This window comes from Rattus norvegicus, chromosome 9 (assembly GCF_036323735.1).
Source record: "Rattus norvegicus strain BN/NHsdMcwi chromosome 9, GRCr8, whole genome shotgun sequence".
Taxonomy (NCBI): Eukaryota; Metazoa; Chordata; class Mammalia; order Rodentia; family Muridae; genus Rattus; species Rattus norvegicus.
The window spans coordinates 78,921,771-78,937,735 of NC_086027.1; the positions used below are offsets into that span (position 1 = coordinate 78,921,771).

A 15,965-nucleotide genomic window follows, 5' to 3' on the forward strand; every position below is an offset into this window, starting at 1 on the left:
TGGCTACTGAAGCTTATTTCTGAACGCCCTGCTTGCCTTGCAGTTGTACCTTTTCAGTAAAAAGAATTGGTGATGGCTAGAGAGCTTGGAGGGGTAGTGAAAATTTTACTTCCTTCCTCTGTCCTCTATGCATTCTTTATTCATGTATTGTTACATTGGCCTCCCTGATTCTGCCTTACTATTTGTTGGCTTACATTTCCTGGAATGCTGATCAACTTGAGCCTTGTATTTTGTCTCTGCGAGTGGATGCATGTTGATCCAGCATTACTATAACTAGGTCTTACCTTGATAGTTTTCTTTCAAATAGCTTCTTTGTCATTGTTACATATTCTTATTTTCATCTGAGTTCAGAAACAGGTGACAGGACTTGGTAATTGTTTTTGAAATGCTCTATTTCCTTATCTTTGTGTAGTCTAGTAACAAGGCTCATGAAATTGATGCATAGAGATATTTTTAAGGAATGGAGTTTTATGTGTACATGTGTGTGTACTTCCATTGTTGACACAGTACTGTGCATATGTGTGTGTGTGTATTTGCATTGTTATCATAGCACTGAGAGAGAGAGAGAGAGAGAGAGAGAGAGAGAGAGAGAGAGAGAGAGAATTTGCATTGTTAACTCAGTACTATATGAGGGGTAGGAATATAAATTGATATCGTATTTCTGAAGAGATATCTGTGAAAAGCTATCATGTTTTGTCAATATTTGCTTTATTTGAATTATTTATTCTTCTGAAAATGTGCTTGTACCTTAAGAAAAGTAATCCATGCAGTAGTGTTTTATACAGAGGAAGCTCTGTTAGGAGCATTGAATACCACAAAGGAGACAAAAATAATAAAATAGTATATAAAATATGACATTGATAATTTTTATAAAACAGACTGATGGATGTGTCACATGAAAACGTGACTGTGATAGTGTCACATGTAAGGAAACTTTACTATTCCACTCTCAATAGCCAGGTCATAAAGACAAAAACTAAACAGAGAAATGCTGGAGTCAAATAATGTTATAAGTCAAATGAACCTAGCAGGGGCCTGCTGATATTTCACACAAACACAAAAGGATATACTTTTTTCTCAGAAGCAGCTCATGGAACCTTCTCCAAAATTGAGCATGTACTAAAATGTAAACCAATTCAACAGATATAAGAAAATCGAAATAACACTTTGCATTCTGTCTGATCACCATGTATTAAAGATGAATATTACCAATAACAGAAACATCAAAAAGTATAAAAACCCACAGAAACAGAACAATTCACTACTGAATGAGAATGTGGCAAGACAGTAATAAAAAGGGAAATTAAAATGATTTTGGAATGGAATAAAAATGAAAACACAAGCCTATAGGATACAGTGAAGGTAGTTATAAAATGCAAGTTCATAGCATTAAGTGTCTCCATTGAAAATATTGGAGAAATCTCATGTTAATAGCTTAACTCATACCCAGAATGGGTGCTCATGCCCAACATTACTTCAGGATCTGCACCTGGGATGGCTCCAAGTCCTAGGATAGAATCAAACAGAATTGAGAAGAATTGACTATACGCGTTAATGGAGCCTGGCCCAACTGTCAATCAGAGATGCTTCCCACAGCACATAATGAGGGTTTATGCCTAGTCTGTTTGCATCTTGTTATGCTGTGTTGGGTTAGTATTACTAGAGTCCCTGATTTTTCTCTTGGATCTGGAGGAGAGGGGAAGTGAAAGGGTTACTGGGGGAAGGTGAGGAATGGGAGGCTGAGGTCAGTTTTTATCGTATGTAAGAAGACTAAATAAAAAACAAATAAAACAAAGTGAAATAAAGACCGAACAAGCCATTTAAACAGTCACATAACCCCTAATGAAATAGAAGCAGTAGTTAAAAGTATAATCGTCTCTCCTTAAAATAGGGTCATACAGATTCTACCAAACCTTCAAAGAAAAAATATCAATACTCCTGAAATTCTTTTGAAAATATAAGTTAGAGAAACATTTTAAACTCTTTTTATAAATAATAAAACCACACAAAAAAGATTACCCAGAAATGAAAATTATAAACCAGCATTCTTTATGACCACAAATGCAATAATTGTTATAAAATACTTACAAACGAAACCAAATAATACCAATATTATGCTGGTTCATCACAGAGATGCAGGATGGTACAACGTACATAAATTTATAACCTTAGTCCACCAAATAAGCAGATGTGAAACAAAACTACACGATCATCTCATTAGATACAGAAAAGGCCTTTGACAAAAGCCAGCATTCCTTTGTAATAGAAATCCCCACATACAAAGGGCATACCTCAACATAATTAAAGCAATTTACATCAGTCTTACTGCCTACATAACCTATACAGGGAGAAACACAAAGCATTTTCACTAAAATGAGGAACAAGACAAAGGGTATTCATTCTCTCTATCTAGTCAATACAGTATGGAGTTTTAACTACAGCAAGTCAGCTGAATAAGATCAAAGGGATAGAAATAGGAAAGGAATGGTATGGTTTCATATATAAAAGAAGACACCAGAAGATAGGAAGATTTTCATATGTTCATGGCTAGTTAGAATAAATAATATTTGAAAATGGCCACTGTACCAAAAGTGATCTATAGATTTAATTCAATCCTCACCAAAATTACAGCACAATGCTTCACAGAAACTTATAAAAATACATTTTTAAACTGAATATAGAAACACAAAAGGGCCAGGATAGCCTAAGCAATCCGGAATAATACAAATGTTAGAGATAGTACCAGTCCAGATTTCAAGTAATACTACAAAGTTATAGTAGTAAAAATAGAATTATATTTGCATTAAAAGAGAAATGTTGATTAGTAGAATCAAACTAAAGACCCAGACCCCCAAATATAAATACTGCACGTTTTCTCTTAAATGTGGTCGTTAACTTTTAGCTTTCTGTACCTGTATCAAAATCTCAATAAACACAGAGTTTAGGGACTAAGTAACATACTAGCCAGAGGAAAGGCTCTATAAAGGAAGAGGGAAAGAATATAACCATCTATGGAGAAACAAAAGACAAAACTGGAATAGGAGGATTGAACAGGGAGGAAAAATGGGAGGGGCAAAGGAAGAAAAATTGAGGACAACTAACAGCAAAGGCCATTTGAAAAACCATATGGATACTTATTATTTAAATGTTACCTAAACCATACAATTATGAAATGAATCTAAATGGAGTCACCAAATACAAAGCAAGACAATGTTTCAACTAAACATCTTATGCCACCAAATGAAACTTTCAATGTCTGGAATAAGTTACATCGTGTTTGGTCATTGGCCAAAGGGGCCCCAGCCTATTACAGTGACCTGCCTGCAAGATATACTGGTACAATAGAGGTGCAAGTGTCCTGAGCGTAACCAACCACATTTTAAAAATAATTGGATTTAAATCCTATTCCATGAGATGGACCCTATACTCGATGTTGCTCAAGTGGTCCAGCACCTGAAATTAGATAGAATATACATGGTCATGGAGAAAATGTAATATTAGTCTTCTGAAATAATGTAGCAATAAAATGACCCTTCATGTTACATTTCCATGTCCATGGATCAGTGCTTTCACAAAATCATCAAAGAAGCTTCTTGCAATATATTGGAATTAACACAAATCTGTAAAAGAATAATGTTTAGAGAAAGAGGCTTTGGAGCACACAGTCCTAAAGGTAATTTCTTCTCTAAAATCTTCCCTCTTGAAACCCTTGGTCCTGCCAAGGTTGGACCCCCAGTGCAGGGAAATGTCGGGGTGGGGGAAGTAAGAGAGGTCGATTCGGGGGACACCTGTATGGGGGAGGGGGTGGGGATGTGGGCTATTGGACAGGAAACCGGGAAAGGGAACACCATTTGAAATGTAAGTAAAGAAATATATCTAATAAAAAAATTAAAAAATAAAAACCAAAAACCTTCCCTCTCGCCTCAAGGATCTATGCAGAAAAGGAGGCAGAAAGATTGTAAGACCTAGAGGTGATGAATGACTCCAAGTAAACTGTGATTTCCATAGACAATGGTACATGCTACCACTAAGACTGTGGTATCATGCCCAAGATCTACACAAGTTCAAGCCAGGTGGGGCCCAATCCTGAGAGGAGGAATTGGACACGGAAACCCACTGCTAGCCAAGAAACTCTCCACAGTAGATGCCAGCTGGAAAGGGGATTTGTTTTGAGTGAAGTCTCATTGGGTATGTAACTGATTTAGGAGAGTTCCCATGTCCGGGAGTATGTGCCCAGCACAAAAAGAACTCAGTGGTATCTTTGTGGACTTTCTGTCCCATTTTGCCTTTTAGTTCACATTTTCTATCTTATTGGTCTTTCCATTCATTTTGATTTTTTTTGTGGTTTTGTGTTTGCGTATGTGCACACTTCTTGTTTGTTTTCTTATTTGAGGGAGTCAGAGGACATAAACTCAGGTGGGTAGGGAGATGGTGAGAATACTGTAGAAATCGAGGAGGGGAAAACATGTTCAATATATATTGCATATTTTTTCAATAACAATAGAAATAATAATACAATCATTTTCAAAAAGAAAAGAAACCATGATCCCAACTTTACAGAAACTAAAGTGATATAATTAAATAGCTCTCCCAAAATATGAATAGTAACTATATCTTGATGTGAGATTAGAATTTTTGTGTTGTATTATGAAGTGTGTGAAATTTTATACATTCTGTAATAATACATGTTACTTTCTTATTCAGAAAACAATCCCACCTAAAAAGTTAATTAATATTTCTCATGATATAAAGAATCCATTAGAATGCAACATCTGTGAGAGCATGAATTTTCACTGGCTTTGTTCATTGATAGGTTGACCATGCCAAGAATATTATTTGAAAGAGTGTGCCTTTTAGAAATATGATTTGAATAAATAACTGAGTATAAAAATGAATATATGGCTCCATTTCTAATGACAATTTTAGGAAGTAAATACTGTAGAATTATTTCCCTGTGTGTGTATATGGTTTTAAAGAGTTAATATATAAGCCACTAAGGATTTTGAATACTGATCTTTACCATGTGTTCACTGAGGGAACATTCCTGTCTTAAAGTGTTTGCCTGATGGGGAGAAGGTTAACTAACAAATGGAGGTGTGAATGGTAATGCTTGTGGCCTGAAGAACTCTAACAGAAATATTTTACTATTGGCAAATAACTTTAACCCAATTTTCTGAAATGTAAGTAAGAAAACCATAATTAGCCTGTTAGCCAGCGTCATTGTACTACATGAATCCTTGGGCTTTGACTGCTGGAATGAAATTGTTGTCAAGGTTGAATGATTATCAAAAAATGACAATTGAGAAATCATATAAGACATTAAATTGTACTTCACCTTATCCATCAAGGGAAGGCACTCAATTAATTTTTAATGTGTATGCAATTTAGAGTTAAATTCAGCTATGAAAACAAATAAATACCTTATTTTTAGTTTTGTCTTTCTTGCATATTTTCCCAAAGTTGTAGTGGGGTATGAAGAATTGAAAGTAAACGTCATCTGGAATGGTACCTTCCTTAGAACCGAGTGTTAGGTAAGACAATATCACTGTGTAAGTGGCATGGATATCTAACAGAGCTGTGTTCCCATGTCCTCCTCCACAGGACTCAGAATTTCCTGTAGATATGCAACCTGATCCAAACTTGACTGCATGTACAGAGAGCCTTCCGACTGCAAAATTTGACTACAGGCTAAACAACATTTTCAGACTTCATGAACTCCCAGTGAGCTGGTAGGACTCTGAAAGTTTTATTAATGTCTTTGAGACCTTGCTCTTCTGTCTAAACTGTAGTGCTATTTTAATTATTCTTAACTTATGAGATTTTCTCTCACCCCGTGTGCGGAGAGCTACTTTAGTTACTCAAAGCAAAGAAAGAATCTACCGGAATAGTGCAAGTTAATTGGTTTAGGCACTTGGTGGCAGTGTCGACTAAGTGCACTTACTGTAGTTATTACCGTTGAGCTAAGAGTTCCAATTTACAAGGACACACATGGATTTAGAGCGTTTCCCAGAACTATTTTAAACCTGAGATTTGAGAATCTATAGATTTTAATTATTTTCTTGATTCTAGCAATGTACTTTTTGAGTAATGCAATTTTTAATTTGTTTTAAGTCATAATTTCATGAACTGTAGGCACATTGATTTAAAGTAGAAACTTATCATGTCACACTTATTAAAATATAATTGCTTTATGAATCTGAACATTTATATCTATACATATATAAAATGTATTGCTCTTATGTCTTTTGCCATTGATAGTGTTGGTAAGTTTTTTTTATTCATGAGAAGGAGTATTGCTGTTAGTAATTTGTACATATAAAACAAAACTTTTTGGAAAACTTAAACCAGTAAATAGTTTTTATCGATAATTATAGATATCAATTATAGCTTAGATGAATAACATCACAATCTTCCATTTTTATATATAACCTAAAGTATATGTAAGTTTTCCTCAAGAATATGATTTGGGTAGTATCATATACAGGAAAAAGGTCTGTCATTATTCATAAACTTCTTTAGCAAGAATCATATCTTGTACTATAATTTCATCTATTTCTTCTGTAGTTCTTTTTCATTTGAAATGTCTGTTGCTTTTGATGATATTGTGATATATACATATCTATATACATATCACATAGGTAACACACATATATACATACATATGGTACATATGCATATATATAAATATGTGGGGTATATTATGGTATATACATACATATGTATATATGAATAGTTATCTGTATATATGCATATATGTGTGAATACTAATGCATTATTTTAAAACCAAGAATGTTATATATGATGTTTTATGTATTTATAGCATAATAGATATTAATTTAATGACATGATCAAAACCCATAAGTAACATTTGAAGAGAATCATAAAAATGATGCATTCATCCTTTATAGCTCTAATTAAATTGGGCATACAGCTGTGTGTGTGTGTGTGTGTGTGTGTGTGTGTTTGTGTGTCTTCTTGTGTCTGTGTGTGTCTCTCTGTGTGCATATGTTTATCTTTGAAAGTAATGTTATAACTTTAGTTAAATGTCTTTTAGCTAGGTATGATTCTGTATCCTGTTTCTTATATTAAACAATAGTGCATTATCCACAATTTTATTTTAAAATATAAAATTACTTTATTTTCACTTATTTTACTATACTTCATCGGTGGGTATAATTTGACTTGGTATAAAAAGAGACCTAGTTATTTTAGAATTGCATTTTAAGAATTTTCCACAGTACACTCTACTCAGCCCATGCAATGGCAAGAACAGGCAGAGTTGATTTGATAATAAACAGAGAATTATAATACACAACCACTCTCTAGGAAGAAATGCTCCTGTTTGAACAAGTGTCTAATAGTCTGTGTTCCGAAGACAATATATGTATTGAGTTCTCTTTTTTCTTTTATTGAAAATAGATTTTTTTCATATAATATATTCTGATTATGGTTTCTCCTTTACTTAGTCCTCTCAGTTTCTTCCCACCTCACCTCCCAACCAGATCCATAACTTTTCTGTTTCTCATTGGGAAACAGACATCTAAAGGAACAATAATAAAATAAAATAAAATAAAACAAAAGCAAGTTGGAATAGGAAAACTCATACAGAAGAAAAACAGCCAAAGGAAAAGCACATATAGGCACGAAGACACGTGTGTTTTCACACACAGGAATCTCTAAAAGACAGAAAACTGAAGATATATTCACAAAGAGCCTTTAAGTGAAAAAAATGAAAGAAAAAATGAAAGAAACAGAGAAAAGAAGAGATAAGAAAAGAAAAGTAAAGAAGAGAAAAGAAAAGAAAAAAGTAAAGGAAAGAAAAGAAAAGAAAGCTCTGATTCAGCATTATGAGACATGACTCTGCAAAGGTGTAGTTGAATGTTTTTGTTCACTATGCTGGGCATTGAGCCCACCCTTAAGAGTGGCTTGTTTCTCCAGTGAGACTCCTTTGGAGAACCTGAATTTTCATTTGTAAGAGGTTTGCAATTGAAGAGTGCTTCTGGGTCAAGAATGAGGGTGTTTCCACTTTCAGTTCTAGCACCTCATGCAGTGCAGACTCATGCAGACTGCATGCTGCCACAGTCTGTGTGAGTTCACATGTGCGTTAGTCCTTCTCTGTTCAGAAAGCGTGCTTACTCTTGGTGTCTCAATCCCTCCTAGCTCTTACACTCTTTCTGCCTCTTCTTCCATTGGCTTCTTGAGGCCTGAGGCAGAGGAATTTGATGTATGCATCCAGTTCAGGACTGAGTGTTCTAAGATCTCTTACTCTCTGTACATGGTTGGCTTATGGGTTTCTGTATTTGTTCTCATCTGCTTTAAGAGGACATTTCTCTGATGATTGGAGAGCAAGGGACTGATCTATGAATACTGTAAAATATAATTTGGAGTGAATCTTTCTAAAGTTCCTTTAACAGAACAGTAGTATCTGACTTTCCCCATTGGTCCTTGTTGTATCTAGTCCCAGGATTTTGGCTACCCAGCAGTGTCAGCTGTGGGTTCCTTCTCCTGGAATGGTAATTAATTCAAATCAGATACCAGTTGGTTACCCCCACAAGTTTGTGCCCCATTGTACCAGGTAGCTCACAGGTTTTGATTGAGGGCTTATGGCTGGGTTGGCATTTACTGTTGCCCTTTGGTGGTATGCAGGGTCCCATCCAGTGTCATGAACAGCAGTCCACAGTTGTGAAGGCTCCATAAGCTATACCTTTCCTTTTCCAATGAACTGTGTAAGTGTTGTCATTAGACATGGGACAGCCATAGGTTTGTGGAGAAAAACCAATAGCTTTGGCAATAGTAAGGCTATTAGCATCCAGTTTTAACTTGTGTTTCTTTAATCTAAAGTGAGAATTCCAGGCTCTTTCAGAGGATGATTTTCCCATCTTTTCATGTTAATTTAGTTTCCATTGATAGCAATTCTGTTTCACATACTCATATTTCATCTCATAAATTAATAGTTAATTACGTCACAATAAAAATCCTTGGCTCACAAAGACATTTGGTAATGAATTAGTTGATTCTTCATAGTCCCCTCCATTGGCTCGGTGGTAGCAGCTGGGCATGACTACTGAGCTCAAGTGATTAGATATAGCCCGCACTGCTGACATTCTTTATAGAGAGAAGGAGTTGGTCAGTTAAGAAGTGAAGTAGAAGTTAAAGGGAAAGCCTGTATTCAATGAAAGAAGATAAAGAGGGAAATGGTTGCTTTGTCAAAAACAAGAATCCAGATATCAGGTTACGTTATTTCTAGCGTCTACAAAGCCAGCTGCCCCATAACCACTAGCATAGCCCAGGGAGAGATTTCATTATCTTTGCTAGCAATTTTATTAGGAGAGAAGGCTCTGTCTTTATGGCTTAGGCAGTGGAAAGGTGAACCAGTAGAATGAATGGTTATTAATCTAAGGATGACTTAAATCAAGTTGCTGCTTTGGGACAACCCATTGGGTTGTCTGCTTTATTGGCAGTCTGTTCATTTCTGCTCCTTGTACCACCATTTCTTCCTTGCTTTGTGTTGGTGTGGTTCCCATGTGTTTATTCCACCAACTCTTCCTGTTTATCCTGTTGTAACTCACAGCCATCAACTAACCATAAATATAATTTCAAAGTAATATTTAGTGTTTCTCTAGTTTCACCAGGTATGAGGGACCTGGAGTGATGGATCAGTGCTCAAGAATGCTGCCTGCACTATTCTGAGAACCAGAATTCAGACCCCAGGGCACACTTAAGAAGCTGGCACCCCGGGAACACATCTAACTCCAGCTCTGAGGGATCCCCCTTGAGCCTCCACATCATCCTTTAGTCTCCACAAGTGTATCTGCACACAAAGATGCACACACACACACACACACACACACACACACACACACACACAAAACACATGCACAATAAGTAAATGAACAAATAAATTAAAAGTTACAAAGTTTAAAAAGGTGTGATAAAACTGTGGTTAAGAGTATTTGTGGTGAATGTATGTGTACCTGAGCTCAAATTCTCAGCATCCATGTACAAATGTGGTTGTGACCAGCTCCGGTTATCGAAGGACTGTAGGATACAGGGACAGGAAGTGTGCTGCAACTTGCTGACCACCAGCCTAGTTCCCATTTCAGTGAAAGACCTTTTCTCAAAGAATAAAATAGAGTGTGGTGGCACATAAATGAGTAAACTTACACCTGTGTGTGTGTGTGTGTGTGTGTGTGTGTGTTTGCGTGCATCACACACACTTAACGTAGAGTAAATAATTAAAACACTTTTTAATGATTAGGGATGCAGCTATGTTTTAGAGCAGTTGACTAACCCACATGAGGCTCCAGGTTCAATATTGCAGTAAAATATTTATTGATTTATTGTATGCTTCCTTAGGCAAGAACATTTGTCTCATTGATCAAGCGTTAATTTTGCTTTTGTTTGTCAATTAATATCAATGGGAAATGTTTTTAAGTTATAGTTTATAGGTTTCTTAACTTTGAAATATAACTAGTAGTATGGCCATTAATACTGTAAAAGGCAGAAATACAAATGATACTGAGCACTAATGAAAAGATTCACCTCCTTTACATACACTGTTTCTGGTCGTAGTTCAGTGAGGAGTTATCTTCTCTCTGTTTTTAGTAGACGCAGATAAACAGATCTCTCTCTCTCTCTCTCTCTCTCTCTCTCTCTCTCTCTCTCTCTCCACACGTACACACACACACACACACACACACACACACACACACGCTACTCAGACATCATAAAAATCACAGGATTTGATTCAGACGTAGTTTAAGATGAAAGCAATAAATAAATCCACACATTGTTTCAGAAAAAATTTAAAGAAAAAAAAATCTCCATTTTTACATTAATGCACACAATTTTCCAGTAATATAAAACCATATAACTTATGATTCAGGGTAAAATCCTGTTTTTTCGTCTTGAGAATCATGACCTAGGATAATTGCTTTATAGTTGAATATTAAAATGATTAATTAGATTGTGAGTAAGTGCAGAAAAATGCTAATTATGTATTTTGTTCTAGGAAAAACAGATATATCAAAACATATTTTTACTGCTTTTTAACAAGGTCACAATAAAAACATATATTAAAATCCAGATAATTTAAAAATTCTTAATGTCATAGTAATTTACATTTTTATATAGTGCAATTTCATAGGTCAAAGAACCAGAGAGTTTTAAATTAGACTAATTAAAAGTACTTCTAAGCTCTGGTTTAGGTATTTCTACTACTTTCACAGAGGTTTGAATGGTGCCCACTAAACAATGCCCCTCAATAATGCACATCAGTTAAAACCTCCCCTTTGGTCTAGAGAACTCGATTCCTGCCATGTTCTGTCCCAGTGCCCCGCTTTCTTACAGAAATGTGGGGAAATACAGACTCACCGCAATCCCATTTGTTCTTGCCATTGAGCCCACACTGCAGAGCCTATCTGCACTGGTTCCCCGCTGTGCTGTCGTGACAAAGAAGGGCAACCTCTACTTAAACAACTTATGAAAAGAATGTGGAAAATTTGGCTCCTGTTTGCGGGCAAAACCCATCATGATGGGCAGGCGCAGTGGCAGGAGGCTGAGGGGCTGGTCACACGCATCGGCAGTCAGGGAGCAAAGAGTGCTGAATGCCGGTGCTCAGCTGCCTTCCTCCCTTTATTCAGTCTGAGATCCTAACTCTTGGAATTTTATCTCCTGTATTCACTGGATCTTTCCAGTTCAGTTTACTGAATCTAGATAATCCCCCAAGACACAACTAGACAGTTGTTTCCACGGTAACTAAAAAATCCCAAGAAGTTGACAACCAAGACTAACCCTCCCACCTCCCTCCTCTGAAACTCCTTTTATCAGCATCACTGGTGATTTTATTATAACTTACCAGTGACTGTTCATATGTAGCTTCTCATTTTCTTCATTTGTCCGGTACTGCTTAGACAGTTGGTCACTCATGTGTTTCTTCCTGAGACCCTAGCTGCTCTTAGTGTGTTCTGGATTTCCTCTTGACTCCAGTTCTCCGCCCTCTTAGCTTTTCCAGTGAACTGCTTCTCTTGAGCCAGATGTCTGGTTAAAGGACTACCTCTTAAGACCAACTCTTAGCTTCATCTTTTTACTAAGTACATTTCTCAGGTAGCATCTTCTATTCTCTGGCTCTCAATTCAAGTGGTAATACCTTGACATTTTCCCTTAAGTTTGAACATTTTATGATTCTCCAGTTATCATGTCCAGAGAAGAAGCTTGTGTTACCTCAGAAAGCCTGGACTTCTAATCTTCATCTTCATAAAAGAACCACTGTGTATAAATAGGTATCAACTAAAGTCCCACAAGTAATTTTGATTCCTCAAAGTCTCACCCTACAAATTCTACTATTAAACCTCCCTGTCAGGGATGAGGTTATAGCCCAGAGGTGGAATGCTTGTTTGGTACTTGGATCCCCTGTAGGGGGAGTCTCCCAGTAATTTTAATAGTTCTTTGGTTTAGAACTCATTTACATTTTTTCTTTCTATCTCTAGTACTAGTAGTAGTCATCACTCACACTGTGCAAAAGGCTAATAATTTTTCCCACCATACTCTGCAATATCAGCTCTCCCATATTGCATCTATTTCACAGGAATTTAATGGGTGTTAGAGAACATAAATTGGATCATACGAGTTCCTACTTTAAGTACATGCTTCACTGGTCAGGCTCAAGATGAAGACCATGCCTTCTTTTTGGACACATGCTCTCTTCCCTTCCTTGGCCCACACATGGCCGTCATTTCTGTTCTGCGGACACTCATTACTGCATCACCACATGAGCCTTTCACTTGATGGGCAGTGTCAGGATTCCAAGTTTTACACTTCTGCTTCATTCCTACTGTTACTCAAATGCCACCTGCTCCCCAGAGGCAGTTCTAACAAAATGTAACTGCTACTTTGCCCCTCATCTCCACTCGCTGTCAGTGCTTTCTTTGTGGTTGTTTAAAAAAAATACATTTCAAATGCTATTTTATTTACTTATGTGTATGTTGTGTCTATGTGTTTTTATGAGCATATGCACACATAGGTGAGTGGGGTTAGTGTATATACAGAGGCTAGAAGAGGGCATTGATTGGGTCCCTTGGATCTGGAGTTTTAGGCATTTTGGATACCTGGCTTGTTTTGTAGCTGCTGGCATCTGAACTCTGCTTCTCATAATTGTGCAACGAGTACTCTTCATTGTGTGCTACCACGCCAGCTCTCTCCATATTTTCTTTCTTCCATGCCTTGTCTTATGCCTGTGAGTCAGACATTTCAATGTATTTCATAAAAAGACAGAGACTTTAGCTTTAACCTAGAAGTGCTGTTTGATGTGCACACCCCAGTGTCCCCTTTGTGAGCCCATTAGGACATTGTTTCCTGGGTCTGCTGTGTGGTTCGACTGTGTTAGTGGTCTGCTTGCTCTCTTGTAGCTGGAGTCCAAGTACATAGTAGAGGCTCCGATTCATGATAGATACCCAGATTCCTGAGTCAGCTGTTTGTAGCATCACTCAGCCTTTATCTAGTTTTACTTTCTAGATTTCCTATACTTTTAAAAAATTAAATGAGTTAGTCTGTTTAAAATGACTTTCAATGCAAGAAATACTTCATGATATTTATATCCACATATTCATTCCGTAAAATGGAAGAGATCCCAACTACCCTGTGCAGTTAATTACCTGAAGGAATTCAGTTGCAGGCAGCTGGCATTTACTTGAGATCACAGCAGGCCAAGTGTAAAATCCATTGATGATAACATATATCTGGTGGTCAAAGGTTCTATAGGAGAACATAAAATGTAGCAGAATTCAGTTGAGGATAGCTTCAGGATTAAAGATGGGCCAGGGCGTTTATGACAAGACAGCATGTAGAAGAGATCCTGCAGTGTACAGAGAAGGAAGAGAAAAGCTGACTTCAGAGCATCCTGGAGGTCGAGGCGTGTTCACAATATCCTAGAAGCGTCATATAATGCAAAACAAGGAAGTTGGAAAACTCATGTTAAGATCTTGAAAGTCAAAGGAGTCTTCTACTAGACCTTAGCAATCTTAACATCCACACTTTCTCTTGTATTCAGAAAATGCTGGAAAGCTGCACATGGGTTGGGGAGCAGCTGGGTGCCTGTCAGTGCTATTCCAGGCAGTGTCCTGACACTGTATCCAGAAATATGGTACCTGACATTTCCTGTGAAAGACAAAGAAAAGAAAAAAGAAAAGAAAAAGAAAAAAATCCTGGCCTTTGTAGAAATACTTTTCAAACCATGAAACAATAGAAAGTCAACCTTTCTTTAGTGTTTTCTTTTCAGTTACATGTTCTCAGAAGATAGCAAGTCATACTCAGAATGTAGAAGTTAAAGTCCCTCAAATAACTATAGTAATTATTATCTCAAAAATATACCATAAGCACATACTGTATATGTTTATTTCTCTCCAAAATCAGCAGTGTATCAGAATGAAGCATGCATTTCAAACTTGAATTACAGGAAGAAAGCGCCTATAGTTCCTAAAGTTAAGGTAAAGAGATATATTCCTAGAAGGATAACTCTAGAGACATGGCCTACTGGCTTTAAGATTTGATGCCAGGTGCTAAGGTATTAGGTAGACCCTATTATCTAGCGGGACAGTAGTAACATTTATACCAGTAACTTTTAAGAAGGAAGATATACATGAGTACACAATAAATGCAAACATTAATTTTAATGAGCTATTTACTTTCTGGGTATGTTCCATGAGCAAATACATCATCTAATTAGATTAGAATTTTAGTTTTCATGTTTTTAGTACTCTTCCTTGTGTTAGCAATTAACTTCAAGTTTTTTCAGTCACTTTGGGTTTGTTAAGTGGCTGTCATCTCTCAGAAAGTGTTTCTCTCTCTCTCTCTCTCTCTCTCTCTCTCTCTCTCTCTCTCTCTCTCTCTCTGGTTAACTTATAGCTAAAAATTATGGAAGGGCTTTGACATTGGTCACAGATGATGCGTAAAGCACTTCCAATTCCAGCATTTCATAGACTCAGTCAGAGACCGACAGTTGCCCTTCTGGGGCTATAACCATTTTTCATTCCCTTTTAATTATCTAGATCCATAGTAATAACCACAGTGACCTACAAGAAGGCATTGTTGGACATATTATAATTATATATAGCAATTACATGTAGTGCCAACAATGCATAAAATCCTACTTATTAACTAAGGTTAGTAAAAATGAAACTGTTTGTCTCCCTTAGGACATGGGCTTAGGTTTTGAAAAGTCAAGGCATTTAATTTTTGCATAAAACTTTTTCTGGAGTATATTATTATGATAAGACAGTTCTATTTCTGTGAGCTGATAATGAATAATATTCCAGTAAATACAGACAACACTTCTCACTCCAGCTCGTCCTTTCCCTACAGGCTCGTATTTCCTATGGCCTGCTGTATAATAGAAAGGAAAATGGAGTTCGAAGCAAAGGTGAACCTGTACAATGTAGGGCCCAGGAAGGTTGCTTAGGACATAATCATAAACTGATAAAGCTCCTTTCTCTTGAACAATTTACTTAATCTTTCAAAATACTCATGATGTTGTTTAAATAATTAGAAATACTATATAACATATGAACTATCAATGGTTCTGGCAATCTCTGATATTTCTTAATGCCTCATTCAAAATTGGCATGTTTTGTTCAATTTAAGGTCAATAAATATGAAATTATATATATATGAATTATTCAATGAATGGGTTGCAAGCATCTGATCTAAATCTTAAACCAATTCTGAATATTTCTTAAACAGCAATGACTAGAAAAATATTGTCATATTAGTTTCACATCATTTTTGGTATTAATAGTGATTTTATAATCTAATAGAAAGCAATAAAACTTTTATTAGCTTATCCACTCCACATACATAACAATATTTATGTTCAGATCCAACTTTAATTTAAAACTACTGACATTATCCTAAGGCAATAACCATTAATTTTAGAGTGCCTCATAAAATAGCCCATTTTAACTTGCATATTT

At 36.3% G+C, this 15,965-nt stretch overlaps 1 protein-coding gene across 11 annotated transcripts in view; it reads left to right on the forward strand.

Annotated features, from left to right (window-relative positions):
* The window catches only part of Spag16 (sperm associated antigen 16), a 919,670-nt gene that overhangs the window by 139,175 nt on the left and 764,530 nt on the right, over positions 1 to 15,965 (forward strand). For all 11 annotated transcript variants that reach the window (XR_005488954.2, XR_005488955.2, XR_010054628.1 and 8 more), the window contains one exon: positions 5,602 to 5,729. Coding sequence is in view for 8 of the 11 variants with exons in the window: in XM_063267621.1 (XP_063123691.1) it covers positions 5,602 to 5,729 (128 nt within the window). In the remaining 3 variants the exon portion in view is untranslated. The remainder of the gene's footprint in view (positions 1 to 5,601; positions 5,730 to 15,965) is intronic.